Source organism: Pomacea canaliculata, linkage group LG3 (genome assembly GCF_003073045.1).
Source record: "Pomacea canaliculata isolate SZHN2017 linkage group LG3, ASM307304v1, whole genome shotgun sequence".
NCBI lineage: Eukaryota > Metazoa > Mollusca > Gastropoda > Architaenioglossa > Ampullariidae > Pomacea > Pomacea canaliculata.
In genome coordinates, this window is record NC_037592.1 from 34,971,191 (window position 1) to 34,995,878 (window position 24,688).

Below are 24,688 nucleotides of genomic sequence, written 5' to 3' on the forward strand. Positions count from 1 at the left end.
AGATGTTCTTTTGTGAAAATAAGAAAGTGGAGGAGCTGAAGGTTTATTTGCTCAAATCACAGGATGCACTACTAGAGTGCAAATGAAAAAAAAGCTACAAATATGTTTTACCACAAAAACCTACTAATATAAAGCAACATCTTTATCTCACACAAACGAAGAAAGAGAAAGATTGATGTGTGCAGGTGAACCGAGAATGATAAAGGAGATCACACCAACATTCATTTAATACAGGGCCAAATTATTGCATGGATGATGCTGTGGTTGAATTGACTGCGGGTAGTTGTCAAAGTGGCTGGTTTCTGGAGGAAAGCCCTCAATTTTCTGACATGCCAAGCAGGGTTCCTAGTTGAAACAATTTGCACAAACAAAACTTAACACGCACAAAAGATAAAACTAAGGATCTTATTTCCCCCAAAATCAAAATTACATATGAAGAAACTTTCTTACTCTACCAAATATACATGTGACCACACACACTCACACATACATATCACCTTTGGTTTCTACATCTTTCACACCGCACAAAGAAAAATAGGCTTGAGACAATTCAATGCTGAATACTCTGCAATTAGCAAAAATGTGGTTGCCATGAGTTTCCAATACAAAATGTGGGCAATTTATGATCATATATATATATTATTCTCCCTTCAAGTCTGAAAAACAGAGTCAAAAATAAATATATTGTGTAATGCATATTCATCCAAGTCTTCATCAAGGGGGAAAAAAAAAAAAGCAAGCGCCCACAACAGAGACTATAAAGAATCAAGCAAAACCCAACCCTGAGCATATTTTACAATTAATTTGCAAAGTGGTTCTCTGTTTAGTTGATGTCATTGAATCACTGCCCTATATACAAGTTTTAGCAAAACAGGCCATACATTACAGATTCGTCCATACCCCAACCCACTCAATGTTACCAACAAGTGATAAATTGTAGACTCTCCAAGTGATAAGTATTTTCCTAAAGTTTTCTGGCAAGATGAATTTTGCAGTCTAATAAACTGAGGATTCCTAACTTAACTCTTTTTGCCGAGAATTTAAATAATGCCCATAAACAGATCACACCTATGGGAGATCTATAAAAGCTGTTCGTGCATTTATGTCAACACATTCATTTTATACACATACATGCTAACACATTTATAAGTCACACACTTCTTAACAGCATCACAGATATTCCTACATTCTGTCAAGAAATGTTTCCACGATCCCTACTACTGTTTCCTTCTCACATTTAGTTTCCAGCTAAAGCATAGTGTTAGGTCAAGTTAAAAATCTCCAGAAAAGCGACCTAAACGAACACTACCTGTTACGGCAGTGATACCAGCATGCAAAACTTACTAGTAATAATGAGTAATTTAACCAGATTTGTGTCCTTTTGAGGATGCTGATTTTTTTCTTTTTAATCATTATTTGCAACATTACTTGATAAAGAATTGTTTGCAAGGCTTATCTGAATTTTTCTTAGATCATATGCTGCAAAAATTTATTTCTCTCTAAGCATACCACCAACAGTAATATCACATAATATTTTACACACATCTTGTTATGTAATCTTTTCTTAGTTTCCAACATTCTGCATACAAAAAAGAATCACACTTTAAGGAATAAAACTAAAAGATTAAAAGCCATTTGAAAATGAACTGGTCTTTAGGAAAACACATGTGCTCAATGAATGTAACCATACTTAGTGTTCATAAAAATTGAATAAATAAATATGCCAAAAAAGAGAGCAACTAAAAAATTCACATAGAAAGTAAAAAAAGTTTTGAAAGCACATAAAGAGCTAGTCATTTTCAGAAATGGTAGCATCAGCGGAGAATAAGGGAAAATTTCAAGGGAGCAAATCCTATACCCTGAGAAGTTTCATGCAACCATCTATTCTAAACTGACAAGCTACTGAATCTGATTACAAAGGTTGTTATAATTTTTATTCCAGACATCAACTATGCAAAAATGTAATTGAAGTAGAGCAAAGTTACACACTTTTGTCGTTCAAGTTCCTCATACTAATAAATCAAACAAAGAAATCTGGTACTAAATAAATATCTTTTTCATTTTGCTACACATCACATTTATGATCAGAGCTGAAAGGTCGCATCTCTTTTGCTATACTGGGCTTGAGCCCACAAGTCGATTTTATGACAGGGGTAAAGTGAATATATTTTTGTTTAATTTCTGGTATATACACAAAAAGAGAAGTCAATTCCTTCATGAATGATCATGTTATACGAGTTACTTCACAATCAGGGTAAGTTTAACATTACCTATCAGCAAGAAAAAGACCAGATTCTTTGACACAGCGGTCAAAGAAAACTAGACTACCTTTATTTTCATTATGTCTCTGATAATATCAGCTGCATACGATTTCTATGAAAATATGCTTATGAAAGCTCATTGTGAATAAGACATCTCTTCACAGCAAGACCCATATACATGCAGTCAAGTTGAGTAAGTATTTCTAGCCACTGATACACAAAACAGTTCTTCAAAAAAAACAAACAAACAAAAACAAAAAAAAAAAAGCCAACCTCAAACCCACTATGAAAACAACCTTTCACAAACATAACTCTTCATCACAGATAAAATCGGCCTGTGTGTAACTGGAACATTAAACACTGACAGTACTGACTTCAAACAGCAATGCAAGATGTAGAGAAAACATTTAAATTGAGTTTTCCCTTAAGAAACCCATGAAACTAAGCATCATAAGACTTTTCCATCCTTGCAAAATCAAGCATACTGTTGCATCAATTTTCTCACTGGCATAAATAGACTCTAACTTCTTATACTCTGTGCGTGCGCTGCCAAACATCCAACAAACTTTTCAACACAACATGAAGAGTATTAACAGTTTTTAACACAACCATTGATTATTGAATGAAAAGATGTAAATGAGTGGCAAAAGATCTTTGTCGATACTTGGACTACCCAGTACACCTTTGCATAATTTGTACAACTCAAAGATGCTATCTGTTCTTCACAAATACTAAAGCCTACCATCAAAACCACCGTCACCACCAGCGGGAGACAGGGAAAAAGATGGAGAAAGAGGGTAAGATATGAAGAACAGAAAATGTTAAGCCACAGTTTACATTTCGCTTTTTCGATAGCCTGTGCCAATATTTCATGTAAAAATGGTTATAACATGTTCCCTTGCTTCTCCAGCCTATGCATGCAGGCGCACATGCACACAGGACATTTCTATTCTGAATGACAATTTAAACAAATTCACAAAACAATTACAGTAGCAGGTCACCTTGCAATTACTGGCACCAAAAATGCCTTCTGAGGAATAAGTTGCTGCAGGTTTCCACTGAAGGCATGTTTAACAAGAACAAAAATTCATTTGATCACATGCCACAAAAGTGATTTTTCTCTAAGCTTAAAAAAGTAGGTTGGGAAGACCTTGTTCAAAGAAGTCTCCAAACTCTTCCTCTCACACACACACACACACAAAAAAAAGGGGGCGAGATTTTATCACAAGGAAGGATTTTTTTTTTGTTTGGTGTGTGTCCAACTTCCACTACAGATGTTTTGCAGGCTTGATTAAGAATCGAGCTTTAGTGACAGTAGCAGCTTTTACTGATCATAATCAACAGCTAGTGCAGTACAATTTGCTGCTATGTATCACTATCCCCTGCTATCCTTTCCTATGGCTGACAGGCAGAGCTTGCAAGATAACCAGAATTAGCAGCTCATTTTAAAGCAGCTAGATCTGCCTCCTGCCTGATACTATACCCTTCCTGTGCAAAACATAGACACAGACTGTTTCTAATGGCATATAAGTGATCCACATTCCATATATATATATATATGCTATATTTCAAATCTTGATCTCCACCAACCAGCCCCCAGCTTGCAATATGTTATCATGAGTATTCTGAAAAACAGACTTTCATGTTTTGTGTTTTTTTCCCTACTGTAGGCTGATATAAGCATTACATAGGCTAACTTATGATGTTAAATACTAAATATGAAAAACAAACTACAGGAGTCACCTGGAATTATCTTCTGGCATATTCTAAACTGCAGATGAAAAAATTATCCTGGACAGTGAGCAACAAACATCTTGTAAAATCTATTGAATTATCAAACTTCCTGTCATTATATGATCTAAGATGTTTATAGCAAAAAGTCAATCAATCAAACCATACTGAAGTTACGGTAACTAGTCTGAGCACAATAAAGTGTGAAGATGGCTGAATTATAGACTATCTTCTACCGAACTCAACATGAGATCATTTGAAAAACTGGTTCTCTGGGTGAATCTAAAGAAATATTTTCACAACACACTGAAATCAGGTTTCAGAAATGGAAATAAGTGCTTACAAAGCTGCCTGTTACTGTAGTGAGGATGAAAGCCAATAAAATGACTCCAATTACACATTTTTACAATCTTTTGTATGCATATTTTAAAAAAAGTACTGAACAAATTCATCTTCTAATGCATTTTTGTATCCTCAATATGTTATGTTTGTACTATCAGTGTATATGTGTACTGTCAATAGTTCAAGGCATGAAAGGGCCCAGCTGGCCATCCTTGTCGAATAAAAAAAAAAATGAAAAAAAAAAAAGAAAAAAAGTTTTTCTGTGTGAGGTTAAGTTCAACAAAACTTAACAGCTTTATTATTATCTTTCCATATGAAGACCAGTAATATGAAGATGCAACTGCCATCACTTGTTATCACTGGGTGCAGAGGAACTGTCTGCAACAAAAATTTTAAGATTAAAAAAAAAAAAAAAAAAAAAAAAAAACTATAAGGCACAGTGAACAAACTGCTTTTCTCAATCTGTATAAATATGCCTCCACTTTCTTTGTAATAAAGAAAACATGACTCAAGGTGTAAATACAACAAATAAAATGACATGAATATATAACTGAGAGCAGTCTACACGTGCTTTAGTCATTTTTTTTTTTTTTTGTCTTCAAATACTGAAGACCCTTCCACAATAAAAAAAAGTGCCAAATGTATTTCTCATGATCAATCAAACCTCCCTTGGATTAACTCAGCGCATTACTTGAAATTTTACGAAAATACTATTAATTTTTAATAGGAAATGGAATTTTATGTGAAAATAGTTAATCATAGGTTACCACCTCGTTTGAGCCTTAATGCCTGAGCACTACTCAAGATTTTTGCATAAAATTGAAAGCTTGAGTAACACTTAGGGTCAATCCCAAGGAGGCATTAATTTTTTTAAAAACATCAATAATATACAGCATCCAGTCTTATTTACTGCATGAACACATCACAAATAAATTTATAATTATATCAAGGTCTCTATACACTGCTCTTCACTATATACACAGTGAGGTGTCTTCCCAAGGCATACTGTCTGGTAGGGAAAGAAACTAGATGGGAAAATGCTATTGTAGAGCCACACGAATGGGGATGGGAAGTGGGAGAAGGGCATAATAAAAGTGATAATAGACTACCAATACATAGACAAAGCTCTCAAGAGCAAGCTTTGTAAACAGGCTCAACAAGAAAAATAAAAGATATCAACTTAAGTCACTGAAGCATTGATGAGAACTGTTTTACTACTGCATGGTGAGACTGCCATAAGTGTGATGGGGTGAAATTGTATATTCAAGAGATGGTGCTAGCAACTCATTTTCAAAATGAATGCTTCAACACATTAACATAATTTTAAAAGCAACCACAATCAAAAGTCACATACAAAGAAGGCAAGATATCATAAGTAACAAAACAGTCTATGGCCAGGTCATCCGTCAACAGTTGTCGAAGATTACATAGTTATGTGAATCTGAGCCATGATCTGCTGATACGCAGAATGCTTAAAACTCCTATAAATGATGGCTTTTTTGTGGAATAAACCTGCCAAAATCATTATTATTATGCAGGGACTATGCTGAGGATGTTCAGGAAATCTGTTTTTTACTGTTTTCGATCCCACCACCACTCTCCTTTCTGGGAAGAAGGGGGGTTGCTTACTATGTAAAACCTACTTTTCTTCCACTGTCCCCAAGTTTTTCGCACATCTCTTTGTTCTTCACACCATCACCATCCCAGGTGGAAGAACTTCAAAGACCCAACTGTTCTAACATTATGAAGACTTTTTTTTTTTTTACTAGGAAGAGTTTATATATATATTTTTTTTTATATTTGGAAAAGAAAAAACCCCAATACTTTTTTTCTTCAGGGAATGTTGCCCACCCATGTAGTAAACAAATGACCTGAACATGAAACCATTCCAAATAAATTGAGATTTATTAATAAATAGATAATTAAGAAATCCTCAAAATCAAACACAAAAAAAATCATTAACATAGAGCAACCGTAGTAAAAACAATGTCCCCTGGCCTTTTAAATTCTCAATTAAAAGATATATGTATGAACTGGGTCCTAATGTTAGAATAGAGGAGTGTAAGCAGACAAGATACCTTCAAAAGGAGGTCTTGTAAAAGCATGTGACAGATGTGCTGTAGGTAGACCTGCCTGCTGACGGTTAAAGAAGGCTGCAGCCACTGCTATAACAGGACAGGACAAGCAGTCACTTTACAAGGCAAAGCATACATAGCTTGAGACAAGCGTTAATCACAAGAGGCTGTGCACTCATCTGTTTTCTTTGAACAATAACACCCTTAGTCTAAATATGATGAAGAAAGAAAGAAAAAAAATTAAAGGAAGGAGGAGTAAGTGGGGGAAGAAGACAGCAAAGAGGGGATAGAAAATATGGCACATGAGAGAATACTGGGGGAAGCAGCAGACAAGACAGAGAAGAAAACATTTGTCAAAGTTCATAGTTTCACAGAATGAAAGGTCACAGGTGTCTTTTAACCACATCCAACTGCTCTTGGTTTACATGCTAGTATTTCCTTACAGAAAGAACTGTCTGTAACACATAAACCTGAATAAAGTGGATTCTGGGAACTTTTCATTAACTACATCTGTTGCAGGAATCTTAACCTTGATAACAAAAGTGCAGAAATGCAAGTTTTGTCATAGTCAAATAACAAGCAGCAGAAATCCAGATCCAGTGGAGCAGAAAGACTTCTGAATCCAGTATTCTCCTCATTGCCCCCTCCTTTCCCGTTTTACCTGGACACACCTTGTGGCAAAGCCCATTTCCCCTCCAATTTAAAAAAAAAAAAAAAAAACAAACCCTGAAAGCCACTAACACCATCTCTTGATTTTACAAGACTCGACATTGCCTTGCTGCTCTTTACTGTTATGCCAGCTGAAAACAGACTCTGGATAAGTGCTAACAAATCCATCCTGCCTGCAGGACACACCCACTTCCACTTCCAGGCAGGAAGTGAAGATTTTAATACAAATAAAGCATTTAGGGTTTTTTAAAAAGTTAAAGTTTCCAATTTATGTTTTGTGAAGAAGTGTGATAAAGAGCAGCAGTCAGATTACTGAGTTCATGTCCCTGGCTTTGCAAGAGTAAAGAACCCCAGGTAATACCAACCCTCTTTTGTTTTTTTTTTGTTAATCTTTTTAAAAGCTAGGCAGCAACCAAGATTTAAAAAAAAAATATATTCAATTTGTAATGTTTGAGGAGAAATACAAGGTTTACTTGAAATCTGAAATCAATTCTCCTTTAACTGACTACTGAGCACCAGACCAAAGTGACATTTCAGGCTAACAGTTTTAAAATATAAGAAAAGAAAAAGAAGTCACTGCTAAATGCAGATGAAATATCTCAATTAGATCACATCCTGAAAAAATGTGCTGGTGTGCATGTGAATTATATGTAAAGAAATACTAGCAATCAATAATCTTTTAAAAAAGTGTATACATGTGTCTTTTGCCTTCATGAGCAACATGTAGCAGAGAAACTAAAGCAAATATGCACTGCCCAGAGAAGGAATGCTAGGATCTGATGGTCCCTAAGGAGCGGCAGCAAATGCAGCTCAAAAACTTCAAAACTATGAATGCTTCAGACAAACATGCTGAAATTACAGACAAAAATAGATGCCACTTAACAAACACCTGTATGAAATTCTCAATCTCAATAAAAAGACGCAAACTTCCTAACTTCACTGATCTTCTGCCTGACTGGTTTTCGAGGCCAGCAAGAGGAATTTATTGTATGAATGCTCATCATTTATCAATAAGGATATAAAGCTGGGGATAGACCTTTGAACAATATTTTGATCATTGCCCCATTTTATTTTGTCCAAAATAACAAGTACTTTGTCCAAAAAGTTGCTTTGGGAAGCATGTGTGATTGTTTTTTTTGCCAAATTTTTTATGAGCACTAGACCCCAGGGAAAACACCAAAAAGCTTGGATTTTGTAGCTAACTGCCATTTGTCATGGATACTGATACTGATAGTCTTAGTTCTCCGGTTCTTTTATTCAAAAATAGCAAGTACTAATCCATACTTCTTCCTTGATTAATGTTTTGTTCTGGTGTTGTCATACTCTAACTTGAATAATTCCCTAACCAATAAAATTAGAGCTCTGAAAATCTGTATATTTGCTGTGCCTATGTAATTCTTCAACAATTACATTGGAACTTGCAGATAAACTGTGATATTTTGGAACTTAGTTAAATAAACCATGAGGAAAGATGTGATGTTAAAGAGCTTTGTTAAATAAAACATGAGGGTTAGGAAGAAGCTAAGTAATTATGCAGATCTGACACAGCGTGAAAACATGTATTATGTTCAGTGGCAATTTTGGATAGTCTTAATGGGAAATGATTTAAGTAAACATTTTTACCACACAGTTAAAACACACAACATTCAAGACAATTATGTATTGCTCCATAGTGCATGCCCCCCCTCGTTTCCCCACTACCCTTCCTTGAATCCCAATAGGGAATGTGCTCTAAGACTCGTCTCTCCAGTGAAAGTAATGGTCACTCACATGTGGAAGAAGATGTAAAACGTTGAAAAACACAGCTCACAACAACAGGTAAACATAAAAAAGAAGCAGTTCCTGATGGATATTTCACACATGCCATCAGCTCTTACCAGCTGCCTGATGTGCTTTAATCTGTCCCTGAGATCCTATGCCCCCATGAGCTGGAGGTGGGTTGGTCTTTGTTTGACCTGCATGCTTGTGTGCACCCATATGAGCTGGTTTAGGTACAGCTGCACAGTAAATTACATTAATTGGTTTTTGATTTATGGCTTTCAAGCTTAGCACATGCATAACATCAATAAAGACAAAAATAAATCACTTTAATTCTTTGAGCTCAGAGCATTCAGCAAATATTAAGCCTTGGTTAGGACTAAATATATATTTTTTAAACTGCAAAACTATGTACACGAAATCCAAGCATTTAGCTAGGCAACTAATATTTGAATAGAGTTACATGGCAAAAGGAAGGCATTAATATGAATATCCGAATATTTCCAGATGTACCTTTCTTTTATAAAATGATGGCAACACTAGTACACAAATGAAGGTGGCTAGTGATTTTTAATCAATTTAGAGCCTATTTCTGACACTCAAGTTGTTTTTCCTCACCATAAGTTATGATGATGTACGACCATTGAAATCCACTACATATAGGATTAGAAATCGCAGTGATCATCAATTCTGCATATATCTGTATCAAAGTTTTCTTTTGGGAAATTTGATTTGACATACTTCACAGGTAATCTTTAACAACCACAAAAATCAATCCAGTTCATCATGATGCTTTATAAGAAATCTTTTGGCTTAGATCCACAACAAGCAAAAAGTGAAGGGAAAGTTATCACACCTGATTCTGTATTCTGTATGTGGGCAGCAACAGAAGATAGGGCAGCACTGCTAGTCTGCATGGAATCTGACTTGACAATTCGGCCGGCTGCCTTATTTGCCTGCAAAATTACAGAATGTAACGTTCACAAAATTTCAGAGGGCTGCAAGAGCTTACAGCAAGCACTTACATGTCTTCCTCATAACAACCACTGTAATCAGCAACAGAACAATTTTATCAAAAACCTTTGTGATAATATTTAAAAAATAAATATGCATATTTCCATTATCAGACTCAAAAATAACTCACTGATGATGGTGAAATGACTGCTGATGATACTGATGTCTTAGTAGTTGGCCACTGACTGTGCATCCCTGAAGATGACGTTCTGAAAATGCCAAAATGTGACAGAATATCTAAGACAATCTGTCAATTCTACTTAAATCTATATCTAAAATGCACATGCACTGTCCAAACATTATGAGTAGATGAATCAAATCTATCATAAAGACTGCTAGTGTTAAATAAATTCTTAATAAAGATAAGTGTTGGATTACAATTCAAAGCAAAAGGGCCTTTTGTAACTTGCATTCTTGAGGGCTTATAAATCTTATCTACATTACAGTTTCATCCTTCAACTGCTGTTATTTATTCTGTTCATTAAGCAAACATACAATTGTGATAATTCAAAGATTTCTTTGTGTATTTCATAGGGCCTATTTTGAAATCATAGCAAATAAACATTGCAAATGAAGTGATTCCTGTTAAGATCAAAAGTCCCTGGACACTGATGAAGCTTCACTCTTTTTCTTAAGCCAACTGCTTTTTAAGCAACTTTATAAACAAAGACTACAGAGAAATTATACGCATGTTTTGGCAGTAACTGCAATTGCAACAATTGTAAAAACCTCCAAAATAAAGCACTCATCAAAGGCTAAGAAGCATTATCACTAGCTGCTTAGGGCATCAAAGTTAACAATAAACAAGTTCATAACTTCTGATTAAATCTGCTTGCCCAGACTACTTGATTGAACATTGGTTGTTTGATGTTCTTAGTAAGGCAACAATACCTGGGTAATCTTCAAAATCTGAAATCCATTATGTTAGAATACCTAGAACCCAAGCAAAACCTTAAACACCTACCTTTTGGAAGACGATGCAGTACCTGCTGTGAGAGCCTCGGCAGCATGCTCTGAAGCTCGAGAATCAGGCAACTTTTTATGACTATCAATCAGTATTTCTGTTTGCAGATCGAGAAAATGTTGATCAAGTCTGAATTTGTTTTTCATGTCTATGGCTGTTGCCTTTGGCTTCACTTTCTGTTCGAACAGCCTCTGAGCCACATCTGCCTTCTGCAGCTTTCCATCAGCAGTCCCAGCTAAGCTGCTGCCAGATCCCAGTTTGCCATCGCGTTCCTGTTGTAAGTTGGAAGAAGCGGACAGCCTGTGTGCAACTTCGGCACCATGACCAGTCTGTCCAGTCAGGAGGTTTTTCTGGTTCTGCAAATTTTGCCCAGGAGACAGAAAGGCTCTTTGGTTCTGTGAGGGATGGCCTGAAAGCATTCCTGTTGCCCTTGAGGCTGGGCTAATATGCCCTGTCAATGGTTTGTTGCAGTGCTGTGACTGGGATGAATTAGGAGAAAGCAGACCTGGAGAAAACATCCTCTGTAAAGAGACCTGAGGAAGGTTTGGCCCAGACATAGGGCTACCCTTCTTGGACAGCAGTTCTGAGGGAGATGAGACACTGTTACTAGTGCCACAATTCTGTGTCACTGCCTGGGATGCTGAGGTGGTAGGGGAATGCTGTTGCTGTAATCGGACATTAGCTGCAGTCTTATGCTTACCATTGTCTTGAGATTTAATGACACTACTGTTAACACCTGTGGGAGGAAGGAGTGAAAGGGATGGCATCTGTGCACCTCCTGCCCTCACTGACCCTGACACACCGTGCAATACAGAACCTGAGCTCTGTGCTTGTCTCTGAGAGGTGGAAGGGGGACATCAAAGACACAGTTGATGAGGTGGATGGCAGTTGCCTGCTCAACACAACAGCAGGAGTGGGAAGCTTTGGGATGTGATGGGATATCCCCCCTGACAAGCTCTTCTTGGAATGGTCCTCTCCAGACTTTCCTGCCCATTTGAAGATTCTTGGCAGCCTCTTGTTCAGCCAAGATCTGACTGATTATCTGCTGTTGCACTAGATCTGTTTTTGACGTTGGCAGAGCATCCAAAGATTCACTGCCCTTAAGCAAGGAATACATCTTCTTGTAATTGGCAGGCTGGCTGACAGAAACTTGTGGCACTGTTGATGTTGAGGTTGAGGCTGCTGTTCTAGATGTTGAAAGGTGATTAGCTGGGGAATCTGAGACGACAGATGTGCCCTTGTGCACTTTATCATCCATCAGTAAGTTGTCCATATGCCACTGAACAGGCACCGTTTGCTTTGATCGGTCATTACCCAGGTCATGCTTGCCCATAGAGGAAGAAACAACTTTAGACTGCAGCTGCTTCTTCTGCTGCTGTTTCATCTGCACCTTCTGCAAGGATGTCAACTGTTGCTGCTTGGAAGAAGGTGAAAGGTGACTGCTACTGCCAGCGCCACTGAGAAAGCGGTCATATGCGGCTAGAAATGACTCACTAGGGTGCACCACTGCGTCTGACGCTCTGACTGCCGATGAGGGGAGTGCACTATGGGCCAGCTGCGATTTTCCAGCCAAAGGAAAGTTTGCAGGTGAGGGCAAAGTTCCTTTCAATATCTCTGACACCAAAGTTTCTCGAGGGAGGCGATCCCCTACAGATGACTGTACCTCCAGTTTTGGCACAGAGACTGCTGCTACAACTGCTGCAGCAGTGGCTGCTGCAGCAGCTTGCAATGTATTTGGAGATGTGTTAAGAATGTCTGTTGGTCGAGGCATGAAATGCATGGGTGGGATATCAATAGTGGCTGGGATGGCACATATTTTGGTATCTTTGTTTTGGCCTACCACAGGCATCTGCTCATCATTGTCACTCAGCTCAATTACATCACACACCATGTTGCTGACTGTCTCACTGCTTTTGAGAACTTTGTTTTCCACCATGTTTTCCACATTGACTGATGCCAAAGGTTGAGGAGACTGGGCAGACTTGGTCATCAAAACTGACTTCTTGGGTTTTTGTCTGCAATCATCACCAACTCGTAAGCATAACTACCAACAACAAAATAGTTTCCAAAACTTTGGCTAATTTAATGTTTTTTCCATGTTGGAAAATGTAAGTTTTCTTTAACTAAGAATCATTCAAAGAAAAAAGAGAAACAGAACACACTAACATTCTCTTTTGATGCACTGATTTCTTTCACATATGCTGCTTTGCCAAAGTCTAAAAGAATCCCCACAATCACCGAGCTTTGGGTGAAATTTTTAACTAATTTAACTGCCTTTCCTATTTATTTGCCCATCTTTCTGAGAAGGCACACCTAAAATATTCAGATTCCAGTCTGACTGATGTCTTCCACCATGATTAATGATCAAACAGATCTGTAGTGACAACTGCTGAAGATTGCTCTTGTGAAATGAAAAATATTTGACGAAACATTTATATACATGAAGGCTTAGCTATTATATCAAAAAATTGTAGCTGTGTATTTGTTCTTCCCTCTGCAAGTTAAAATTTTCTGAGACTACAAAAATTATAGTATGCAAAACAATAAGTATAGTAAACAAATTACCCAGATAGAAATATAAATACAGCTGCACACTTCTACAGAGAGAAATTCTCTCAAATTTGATAGTGGCTAAACTGTGTCATGTAATTTATTTTCAATGTAGCTGCAAAAACTGTACCTTTAAAAAATTATCTTTATCTCCAGCTGTATGAGAAAAATTTAGTAGAATATTTAATTTTAATGATATTAAACAAATATGTCCAACATAAAAACTTTTATTCATCTGCTGTTTCACAAAGGATAGGAAGTAGAGACTACTTACGGATTTGTCCACTTTCCATGCACTGATCTGCTTTCCTTGAAAAGCATTCTTAAACAGAGAGGTCAAACAAAACAAGAATAAATTAAAAATAAAAGTCCTTATTTTGTGATTAACTGTAAAACCAAACATGTATTCACGTTGACAATCAGAATATATCATAAATGATTTGTTCTTGTCTAAGTTCAGCTCCAACAAGAAATAAATTTCTAACCACTTTGCTTGGGAATAATAATACACAGTTGTCACAAACATTTTCAAAATCTTTTGCATTGGAAAGGTACATATATGCTTGCGTATATGTATGCAAGAAGCATCAGCATAATCAGCAACAATCAGAGAAAGAACAACCATAAACTTTATATCCAATGATCTTTTAGTTTTTCACATACCGAGTCTGCATCCACCCTTGAGGCCAAAGTAGCTTAACCTCATTTTCCAAGAAAGTTTTCAAGTACTCCTCAGCTGTTTGGTTTCGGATTCTGAATGTTTCAAACATCTGCATTTTGATGCTGACAATGGAGCATAACAGCTTTCTGCACAAAAAGATATCGTTTAGCTGAAAACTTTACAAAACTGCCTCAACATTTAGATAACCTAAAAAAAAAAAAAAATAATAACCAGTCATATTTTAAAAATCCTGCTCATAGTTCCTATTCAATACCTTTTACCAACTAAGGGTCGCCCACTAACACCCCAATCCACCCAATATTTTCATCTTTTTTCCAACAAAGTAATCATGGTTTAAATAAATTCCAGACAGTTTGTTTATCTGCACTTGCCTGATTTCAGGTGTCCACTTGAAAATTTTTCGGGGTCCCCTGTTTCCTTTTTTGGTGGGTTTTTCACCGTTTCCTGTTACATTTGCTTTTTCTTCTTCATCACTTTCAGTATTGCCTGCTTCATCCTTAGCCAGGTCCATGTCTTCCCCTTTCTCTTTGTTCTCCATTCTGGAATGTAAAAAAAAAAGTGAGTGACGGACAATGAGATCATGGACAGGAAGACTAAAAGTCTGCATTTTGCTTTTAAAACCACAAAATTTGACACTAAATCTGGGACATGCTTGGCAAGCTCAGAGTGCTTCACAAATAAGAAATAAAAGGTCAATTTTAGGTGCATGTTAACACCCATTAGCGCATATACTTGTATACTTGTATAATAGACACACCCACAGAATAAATAGAGACAAACTTTACAGCAGCGCACGTCTGGACATGTAAGGGTGAATTCATGAGTAGATTATTTTGGAAAGCGCCAAATAAATGTTAATTATTATTATAAACTTGATGCTATAAAATTCTAAATGATATTGTTTATACAGCACATCAAACAAAGCTTAAAATTTTCTTTTTTTCCTAATTTCAAAATAAAATATATTTACATTCAGAAGCGCTTCCAAAAAAAAATTTGTTGTGCTTTCTCTTACCTTGCTTTTTGCACATCCTGCTCATGTTGCTCCTGTAAGCCTGGCATTATTTCATTGATTGCTGCACAAACACACACATAATATTTGTTATTTAGGGACATGATTATTCTTGCTAACACAGATTATAAAATACAGTTGCTAACAAAGTTGATCACAAGGTTAAATATCTCATTACAACATGAGCACAGAGTGCAAACTGACTGGACTGTCTCCCAGATAAATTTACCATACTATCAGACAGGTTCAGAATTTCAGGATTTCACAAAAAAATCTTACCATCCTTGAGTCGCTGAATTGGAACCTTAAGCTGATCATCTTGCTGGTTTTCACGCAACTTTTTGGCGCGCTTTATCAGTGTCTCCTTTCCACATGGCAAGTGGTCTGCCAAGTGTGCATAAATCAACGAGCGATGACCACATGCCAACTGTCGTGATGCCAACTCAATGCTATATGGTGAGGGAAAAAAAATTGAGGGATTCAATGTATTTATCTTTCCATATTTTTGTGGTGCACTACACATACACACTTTTTAAAAACCACAGTGTATCTGTCACATCAGTGTCTGCTTGGGTTGCCTTTCATCTACTTATTGTTATCTTCTGCAGTGAACATATCTCACGATTTTTTTAAAAAAAGACAGTAAGCTGGCTTTACTTGGATCATTTAAAATGTCCAAACAAACCCTATATTTAGCATATGGTTTTCAAAATATTAGGGATGTTTATCAAACTCAGTTGTCAAGACAAACAAAAAAACTGCAGCAGGAATTAAAAATAAATACAAAGATCTCCTCACTCAAGCAGCATCTTGTTGACATTCCCTGAGAAAAACTTGCATTTTCCTTCCTTTGTCTCCCTTGCTGCCTGTAAATGCAATAGGATATAATACAGATCTCAGCAAAATTCATGGAGGAGTTGCATGGTTCTTACATCTTTAGACACATGTGCGACACACAAGAAAACAATACAAATATGAAAATATAAAACAACAGAAACTAAGTGGTTAACTTAACTAATGATTAAGCGCAGTGATTTAAGAAAATTTTAACATCCTGATTCTCATCAAGACAAGTCTAGAAAGAAGGGATTTCTGGAGACTAAAAGCAGACATTGGAAAGGAAGGAGCAACAACATCTAAAAAGAAAGAAAAGACACATAAGAAACAGCTGATTGCTTTGATGGTTTTTACCAGTCTTCATAAGCTACCTGTTTGATGCTGTCAATGGTATTGGCGAGGGAAGGAGGCAATCCTGTAGGCAGATGGTTCACAATTTCAGGGCTGTCCGACTTTCTATCCTCACACAGATCATCCTGTGGTGAATCTGACATAGCCTGTTCACTCTTAGCCTGGACAGTTAATTTATCTGTGGGATGATCAGGATTTTGCAACAAAATATTTTGCATCTCCTCATCAGCATTACCATTGGTCACAGCAGTAGTGGTTGAAGTCGAGGCAGTCTGCTGTTTCAGAAGTTCTGCAACTGTTGGAGAGGTCTTCTTCCTGGAAACATTTTTTTTAAATATAACCTACAACTCATATGGTTTTATGTACCTCTCATTAACTGAAAACTTGTTACATCAATTCAAATTTTTGCATCCGACACTCTCTCAGATGACTGAATGCAGGTCACATTGACTGTTCAATTCCATAAAAAAATAAAATTATATCTTTTACTCATAAGCAATATGATACTAAAGTAAGACACAAAAGACACAAAAGCAAATAAAATATTTAAGGATATCTGAAATTAATGCTGCTAAAGGACTCCATGAATATGTATTAAGAAACTCTAAATTTTAAAAATGCAGTTTTTGGCTTACTTTCGTTCTGGGTCCAATGCTTTTCTCTTTTTGATCTTTTCACCATCAAGTCCCAATGGAATTCTTTTCCTTTTTTTCCTCTCACCTTCAACGCCCTCTTTTAGTCTCTTGCGCTGTTAAAAATAAAACAATCCTTAAAATAAACATCACCAGGGTATTCTTCTCTGCATGTATTTAGTCATGCTTTCCTATTTAACATTATTAAACACTCTCTACCTTGTTTTAATTTTTAGACTATCAGCAATAGTCAATTTTGTTTCAGTGGAAAGAAACAAGCTGTTTGAATCTGAGAAAACTTTCATTCTGATTATGTATATTAGCCTCATCAGAAAAGTCTCACATCCTGTTATGTGACACAGAATTAAGTTGCATCCTCTTGTTTTTAAGTAAGTATCAACTAGTTTAAGTTTTTCCCTGCTTGGGGAAAAGGGAAAAGGATAGTACCTTCAGTTTTTTTTTCTTTTGTTCATTATCTTCTTCCTGCTCACTTCCGGATTCTAGGATTTTCTTAAAACAAATAAACAAAGGCTGTTAAACCACTGAAAAATAGAACAAAAAAACAATGATACAAAATAAAAATGCTACAATCAAATCATGTATTTTTGTTTAATCAACAATTTGTAAGCATGAGGCCAGGTACTTATCAAGATTATCTTCAGATTCTATGACCGCATGTTGTTAACCTCCAAACTTTTTCTCTAAATTCCTTTATAAAGCAGTTTTACTGCCCAGTGGTATCAGTGTTTCATGTTACACCCAAGTATAAAAAAAAAAAAAAAAAAAGCATAATTTCTACAAAATCCCTTGGTAGTCACTTGTACTAAATTAATTACTTTGACTGAAAAATGTCCAAGGCACTGTTCTAAAGGTTATAAAGTATTAAAAGATTGTTGGGATTACTTTTTAAATTTGGAAACTGAAATGTGCATTTTCATAACAAATACATGTAGTCTCAGAGGTCATGTTTATCATCCAGTAGAACTCAACTCACAAATTATTATAAATGCATGTCAAATAAATAGCATTAAAACTGATTTGTGTGTATTTTTAAAACAAAGCCTATAACAGGAATATTAAGGTGGCACAGCCTGCAAAGGTACTAAAATTAAATAACTAAAAAAGATACACAACACAGGCAAATAAGATCTAAGGGGCTTGGAAGAAATGTTGACTCACCTTGGGTCTTCCTCTCTTTCTGATGCTAGAGGATGCGAAATCATCATCTGAGTCCTCATGGTCTGAAAGAGTTTTAAAGTCCAAGGTACCTCGGTTGATGTAGAAGCCACCATGCACAGTTGTAAGGCAGCTTGGGACCACCTCATCATACTAAAGGGCAAAATAAACATCTCACAAATGAGCGCATGAAGGACAGCAAATAATCAAGTGATGCCACACCTATGGTACTGGATTAAATTTGAACTTATTCAGGTTGTATATGTTGGTCACAAGATTTTTCGCTAGTGTGCACTAAAAACAGTGAAACTTTCTCCCCTTTCATACCTGCCACCTACCCACCATCGAATCCTTTAAATGAGCGCTTAAAAACATATCTCTTTCATGAACATTACTCCTAACAACAGTCCACATGATGCTAGTCCATCTTCTTTTCGTTCCTTTCACTTTTTTGGTCTATTGACTAGTCTGCTTGCTTGTCTTCTTCTGCAGATTCATAAAACTCTCAATCAATACTGTTTGTTATCTGATTCTTCCTTGAGTCTTCTAAACTTGTTGTTTATTAGTCATCAGTACTATTGTTTATCACTCCATCTTCCGTATGCTATCCAAGTCTCGTTCTTGTATTAAGTGACAAGAGCATGCTCCTTCGTAAGCGTGATCATACACTTTATAAATCACATGTTTATATCATATTGATAGTTAATGCTTGTCTTCCAAGGGCAACCTACTTTGATCGAGTTAACAATCAACTTATCTACAATCAACAAACATACACCATAAAAAGACAAAATACAATGTGTTTAGAGTTAAATGCTATTTATTTCATCACATCCACCACCTAACCCAACCCCCATCAAAAAAAGAAAAAAAGATTTTTTAAAATTTTCAAAAAAGTCTTGAGGTACTTATCCCCATAAAATTTTATACTGCAAACTTTGATTTACACCGCAACACAGAGTTTAGGGAAAGATACAGAACAACAGGCTTCAGCAATAAACTTACAGCTTCTGTATTGTCAATAAAAGGGTCATTTTCATCATAGCCTTCTCCCAGATCGAAGTAATCATCATTGAGACATTTCATCTTCTTTCGTGGCTTTGGACCCTTACAAATAGGAAACCATTGCTTGTCAAAACACGTTCATAAATACATACTCAAAAAGACATGAATATCAACACTGCAATATTTTATCATGTTCTTAAAGAAATATCAAGAACTGATCATGGTCAGTTGCAACCTAATACAAAACAGATTATGTGACAAAGAAATGATAAATTTTAAGTGTCATCAAGCTATCAAATGCATGTCTTGTAATTTTTTAAAATTGCACATTTTAGACCACCATGCACAATTGTTATATTTATGATCATCTTATGAAAAACATTCGATAAAGATACATAAACAAAACAAATATGTGTGCGTGTGTGCAATATCAAACATATATCATCTGCACATCACAAAAACAGCAGGGTTCCCAGGGACAGGGATGGTGCCAAGTAAGGACCTTTCATGCATTCGTAAGGACCTAAGTGACAGTCATCAATGCTTAAGTTTTTCTCTTGTATGGTCAGAAAGATGTATTATTTATGAATCTGTGGTCTTCTCTATGTTCTGAAATACATGTATTTCTAGTAATAAATAATCAAAGAGTTAATTTTGATGCCTGTCTGCCATATTTAGATTAGATAACTTAAAAAGTGTCCTTAGCGTGCTGATAACATACACCGTTAATGTTCCAAGTTTTCTAGAAATCTAAGTAATAATAATTGCAAAACCTGAAAGCCATTCTTTGGTGTAATACAAAAGTCAGTTCATGTCTCTCTCTCTCTCTCGCACACACACTCTAACGGGAAGAGAGAGAGAAATAGAGCTATGCACAGTAGTACTAGAAGATCAAGGTTCAAGAAAGAGTAAGTTTCTAAAGACCTTTTGAAAAAAGAGTGTTTTTTGTGAATACGGAAGGGCAACTAGTGTTGTACAGATGTGTAGACCAAACATGCGGCGAAAAATCGTCGGTATTTTGGCCAAAGTCGACTCCAAAAATACATTTGTGGTAATATTTTATCGATATAAGGACTTGTAAGGGTCACAGAGAAAATGTAAGGACCTGTGTGAGAATTTGTAAGGACCGCATGGCAAATATAAGGACTTATAAGGCCTTACAGCGAAAATTCAATATGTAAGGACTTGTAAGGACCTGGGAACCCTGAACAGATATCACCTGTCTGGGATGGGGTTAATCTACAGATTAAATCTCTAGCAATTCTTTATACAGCTTGCATCACATACTACATGTACTTACATATTTTTCCTCAAATTTCTTTGCAAGAGCTGCAATTTCGTCGTGGTTGTCTTCATCACCAAATGGGTCGTCTGAACCACTCTGGGTGAACAGAAATTTAATAATCATTTTTAAAGAGCACAATTTTCCAATTCTTATAATAAATCACCCATCCTTTATTTTAAAAAAAACTATGCTACACTTTCTACCTGTGCACAAAAACAGCCTAAACTAAACATTTAGCAAAAAAATGGGACTAGCGACTTTAATGAATAACGACGATAACAATTTAACTGATGATCTATAACACAACGAAGTCACCTATTTTAATTATTGCCAAAGAGTGTAGCTTATATTAACTGATCATATTCAATTCACAATTTAACATTCGGGAATTATTTTCAAATGACCATGTCTTTGCAACAGTAAAACCGATTGATTCTAATTGTTGAGGTTTCCAACCCATGCACTGATGACATGCACACATGATCTTTTTCAATGTTTGGTCTGTTTTTAACCCTGAAATTCTTTTAAACTATCAGGAAACTTTTGTAAAAATCCACAAAACAGTAATTTAATTCAAGGAGCATAAGCAAGACAATTGTTTGTGTTTAATGCCATGCAAGCAACTAGGGCTATATCAAGGCAACAAAAGTAATTTTAACTTTCAAAGTTTAGGGATAAATCTTCTCAAATCATATAACCATAACATTATTTAAAAGCCAACATAATAAGTAAACAAAATGTAAAAGAATGGATGAAGCGTGAAAAGGGGTGGTGAAGCCCAAAAAGGGCACCAACACACCTAAAAACAAAAGAGAACTATCAGGATATAATTTTTTTTAAATTTGATGATAAAGTCATATTCTCTTTAAAAATGAAAAGATTGCTGCGGATGGGACGGACCTAAACAAGGAGAATAAAGAATTCTCTGCAAAAAACTGCCGACGGATAGTCTGTAGCTCAGGACAGATAATCTAAAGGTGTAACACATTAAAATTTCCCCTACACCAGGGACAAACAGGTGGTGGTTCACCTCGGCAAAGGCCAACCAAAGCTATAATTAAAGAAAATTAACCTATGTGAAATCATAAACTGAAGGTCCATCATTCTGACGATGATAGAAAGTCTGTTCCAGCAGTTCAAATACTAAGACGGTTGTGCAAGCCACTAACAGCTAAAATAAATAGGATTTTTAAAGTTAACCTCGTCTGTTTATCGTTTCAATGATTCTATGATGAGTCGCCCACAAGCAGACGCCAAAGCTCTGCGCAGCGCGTAGTCTGACAAGCGCACAGACTGCGCGAGAGCATCCACAGCGCTGTGACTACCGACAGACGCCGCCTCGTAGCAGCGCTGCACGGCTGGCAAACGCCATCGCCAGGCACACTGCGACCTGACCTTGTCCCCGGGGCTGACCCGTGACGCCAATAACCGATCAGTCAAATCAATAACAGCCTATAACTAGTGACCCGTTTCCGCACGCGCGCACGATCGATGGCTATAACGCGGGTTGGAGGAGATGCTAACGCGCTCCGCGATTAACCAGTCAGCAGACAGCACAGGCGCGCGCTGCGGTTAAAAATAGACACTAACCTAGTTCGCCTTTCCTCCCATCCAGTTCCTCGACACTTAAAAGTCGATAATTGATAAGCAATCAAGTAATTTATTTTTTTTTAAAGTGACGCCCAGCAACTAACAAAAAAACTATTTTCAACATAACTTCCTACAACTGTAAAATTAAACCCATTTTCTGTAGTCTGCATTATCCTACAAACATCATGTATCAGCATGTATAGTCTAACGGACCGTTACAACAACAGTTTGGGACGCTACAATTTTGGGGACGCGAAGCTGCAGTGTCGGGGTGTGTAGCTGGTTGTTTAATAACATCTATATACGTACTAGAAAATAATCCTTTCAGGAAAACTAGTACCAGTTGGAAAGCGTTTTGAAAAGTACAGATCTTCAGCTGCTTGTGCTAACGCTAACCGTGCACTATCGGGAGGCTCGTGATGAGAGGCGAGCTGTGGGGCAGACTACGAACAAGCAGGGTGCACAACGTGGTAGTGGAAGCACACACATTACTTGGGGCCTTTGAACCAACATGGCAGTCCAAACCACAACCCCGGCCAAGAAGAGACACAATCCTGCTCCAACTTAACACATTTTCATGTCGTTATGTTGTCAAAACCAACCTTCTAAAACAGCAAACTGCACAGCACACTACACTATGTTGTACCTGTAACAGTACTAAAGTCAGATTCCACATGTTTTGAAAGCTTGAGGGACAATCTGCAATTTTTTAGAAAAAGTGTCCATTCTATATCCACGACAAGGAAAGGGTTCAACATGGCGTAGCCTTTCGTCTAGCCATTTTCTATGCAAGTTGGGAGCATTATCTGACTGCGGTTCAACCATCTCCCTCGTACATTTCACACTAGGAGCCTGAAAAGTCAAGGGTGATACGGTGGCCGCTGTTGATGAAGGGTACATCGGGATTTCCTCTGAAGTTTCAAAAACAAGGCCTCGGATAGCCTTAAAATGTTGGTCATCCGTTGAGAACACATATTCAATCGAAGTTAGCAAATTTCAGCGTGATTTATCCACTCACCTTTTCTTTCTTGACCAATTCCGTGAATGAAAACTCTGGGCACGTCGAAGCTGTAGACTCGGGAAGAGATAGGACAAATCTGTGTGTAAGCGTCCGTTTTTTGTCAGTTTTGTCACCATTTGTAGTTGAAATGGTTTTAAATTCCACTCGTTTAGGCTCTGCCATTGTATTCCTTGTCTCTGTGACCAAATCATTGGAGAAAATGACAATTTACGGACTTCGTCCATGCCTGCTAGGCTGAATCTACCGCCATTTTGTCGTACACTGACGTCACGTGTTGGTGGGACAAGGCGAGAAATCCCGGACGAATTCATTCACTGAGTGGGCAGCATAGACATAAAGACGAACAAAGAGCCTGATTTGTGTATACCATTTTAGGATAAATAAGTGGATAATGTCTTATTTAAGTATGTTTTTTATAAATTGTTTTAACGATATTTTTCAGTACTTAAGCGAGCGTTAATGATAATGAAAGTGGGACACCCCTACAGAGTTGCGCATTGTGGACGCGCCGAGGGTTCCCCTATTCGTGATTTCCCGACGCTGACGAATGAACGCATAGGTTATGCCCTGCTTTCCCCAGGTTTTTGTTTTAATGTGATCATTCCCAAATACTCCTTTCTGGCAGTCGTATGAATATAATATGATATATAATTTTATACATGTTGATAAAAAAATGAGCGAATCAATAAAAATTTAGCATGATTGATTTGCTTCAAAATTGAGTATAATTTACAAAATCTACGATGAATGTCTTCAATAATATTCTTATAATACATACAGATACTCATTTCTTCCCTCAAATTTAAGATGCCTGATGCACAATTTTTTTAATTAACTTTCTGTAAAACTTCATGATACGGGTATGAACATAGGTTTTGTCTATATAAGTTATATAGTATGTCGAGACCATAGATTATTTGCTGCCGTATAAGTAGGACATATACATATACTATATTAGTACTATTACTATTATTAAGTTCGCATTTTGTAGACATTTTTACAGAACACATTCAAAGCCTTGTATCGCAAGTATGTCTATCTCAAGGTTCACAAACAGATCTGGGGAAAGTGTACTATCACAAAGCACAGCAGCATTAGTTAAATTAAAAAGTCGAAATGATATAATGAGGAACGTCAATCTATTCATAAACTCCAAACGTTTACCTGCAGAAACTACGTTCAAACATCAGCATAATTATCTGCAGTGAACACTCTATAATGAGTGTTAATTAGTGTAATAACTGACTTCATATATATATATGACCTGACAAACCCCTTTGAGAAAAATGTCACAAATTACTACTAAAAAATCTTAAGAAAATCATATGGCTTATAATATATATATATTGCTACACTGATTCAAGGTGTAGTCTCTGATTTAATTAAAATTCGGCCGTAACCTGCAAGTAACAACAATATTATTGCGGTGATCGAGGTTTTGGGTGACGGTGATGACGTCTTACGCGGCGTGTCGAATTTGCACCTGTATGGACTTTTGAGCGAAAAAAGACAGACAGCAGTCACGAATTGCTATATAGTATGGTATTTTTATAATAAATATATCAAAAACTTTCCTTTTGTACACCCTTTCTCCCGTCCCACCGTGGTCTTTCGGTAATTAGTGTTAATTGTTGCTTTTATGCGGCTGGCTGACAGCAGACGACGGATGGATCCTTCGGTGGTCGAAAATTCGAAATCAACTCTGTTACAGTTTTCTGATGCTATTCCTTTAC

At 36.7% G+C, this 24,688-nt stretch overlaps 2 protein-coding genes across 3 annotated transcripts; both read right to left on the reverse strand.

Moving 5' to 3' along the window:
* Positions 1–29: 29 nt before the first annotated feature.
* On the reverse strand, positions 30–11,614 carry LOC112558851. 2 transcript variants are annotated; one of them, XM_025229563.1, is made up of 6 exons: positions 10,815–11,614; positions 9,981–10,059; positions 9,693–9,792; positions 8,956–9,075; positions 6,413–6,499; positions 390–4,712 (listed from the first exon to the last, which is right to left on the reverse strand). In XM_025229563.1, exons 1-6 carry the CDS (start codon positions 11,579–11,581, stop codon positions 4,681–4,683), a joined length of 1,185 nt encoding a protein of 394 aa, XP_025085348.1. In that variant the 5' UTR covers positions 11,582–11,614; the 3' UTR covers positions 390–4,680. The 2 variants fall into 2 exon arrangements, with proteins under 2 accessions (XP_025085350.1, XP_025085348.1); XM_025229565.1 differs by lacking the exon at positions 6,413–6,499 and having other exon boundaries at positions 30–4,712.
* Positions 11,568–24,153, reverse strand: LOC112558842 (ubinuclein-2-like). Its single transcript, XM_025229546.1, has 14 exons — positions 22,953–24,153; positions 20,360–20,440; positions 19,060–19,161; positions 18,058–18,207; positions 17,326–17,388; positions 16,882–16,994; positions 16,267–16,561; positions 15,857–15,924; positions 15,338–15,507; positions 15,062–15,122; positions 14,418–14,585; positions 14,028–14,171; positions 13,639–13,686; positions 11,568–12,829 (listed from the first exon to the last, which is right to left on the reverse strand). Exons 1-14 carry the CDS (start codon positions 23,115–23,117, stop codon positions 11,599–11,601), a joined length of 2,859 nt encoding a protein of 952 aa, XP_025085331.1. The 5' UTR covers positions 23,118–24,153; the 3' UTR covers positions 11,568–11,598.
* Between the last annotated feature and the right edge of the window lie 535 nt (positions 24,154–24,688).

Bases quoted from the DNA above. Each gene is read 5' to 3' on its own strand.
- LOC112558851 (XM_025229563.1), bottom strand. From the start codon at position 11,581: ATGCCATCCCTTTCACTCCTTCCTCCCACAGGTGTTAACAGTAGTGTC. The intron at 10,060-10,814 runs GTAGGTGTTTAA...TGGCATTTTCAG, and splicing joins ACTGCATCGTCTTCCAAAAG to AACGTCATCTTCAGGGATGC. The intron at 4,713-6,412 runs GTATCTTGTCTG...TTTTTGTTGCAG, and splicing joins TACAAGACCTCCTTTTGAAG to ACAGTTCCTCTGCACCCAGT.
- LOC112558842 (XM_025229546.1), bottom strand. From the start codon at position 23,117: ATGGCAGAGCCTAAACGAGTGGAATTTAAAACCATTTCAACTACAAAT. The intron at 14,172-14,417 runs GCAAGTGCAGAT...CTTTTTGTGCAG, and splicing joins AAGTGGACACCTGAAATCAG to AAAGCTGTTATGCTCCATTG. The intron at 12,830-13,638 runs GTAAGTAGTCTC...TGATGATTGCAG, and splicing joins CATGGAAAGTGGACAAATCC to ACAAAAACCCAAGAAGTCAG.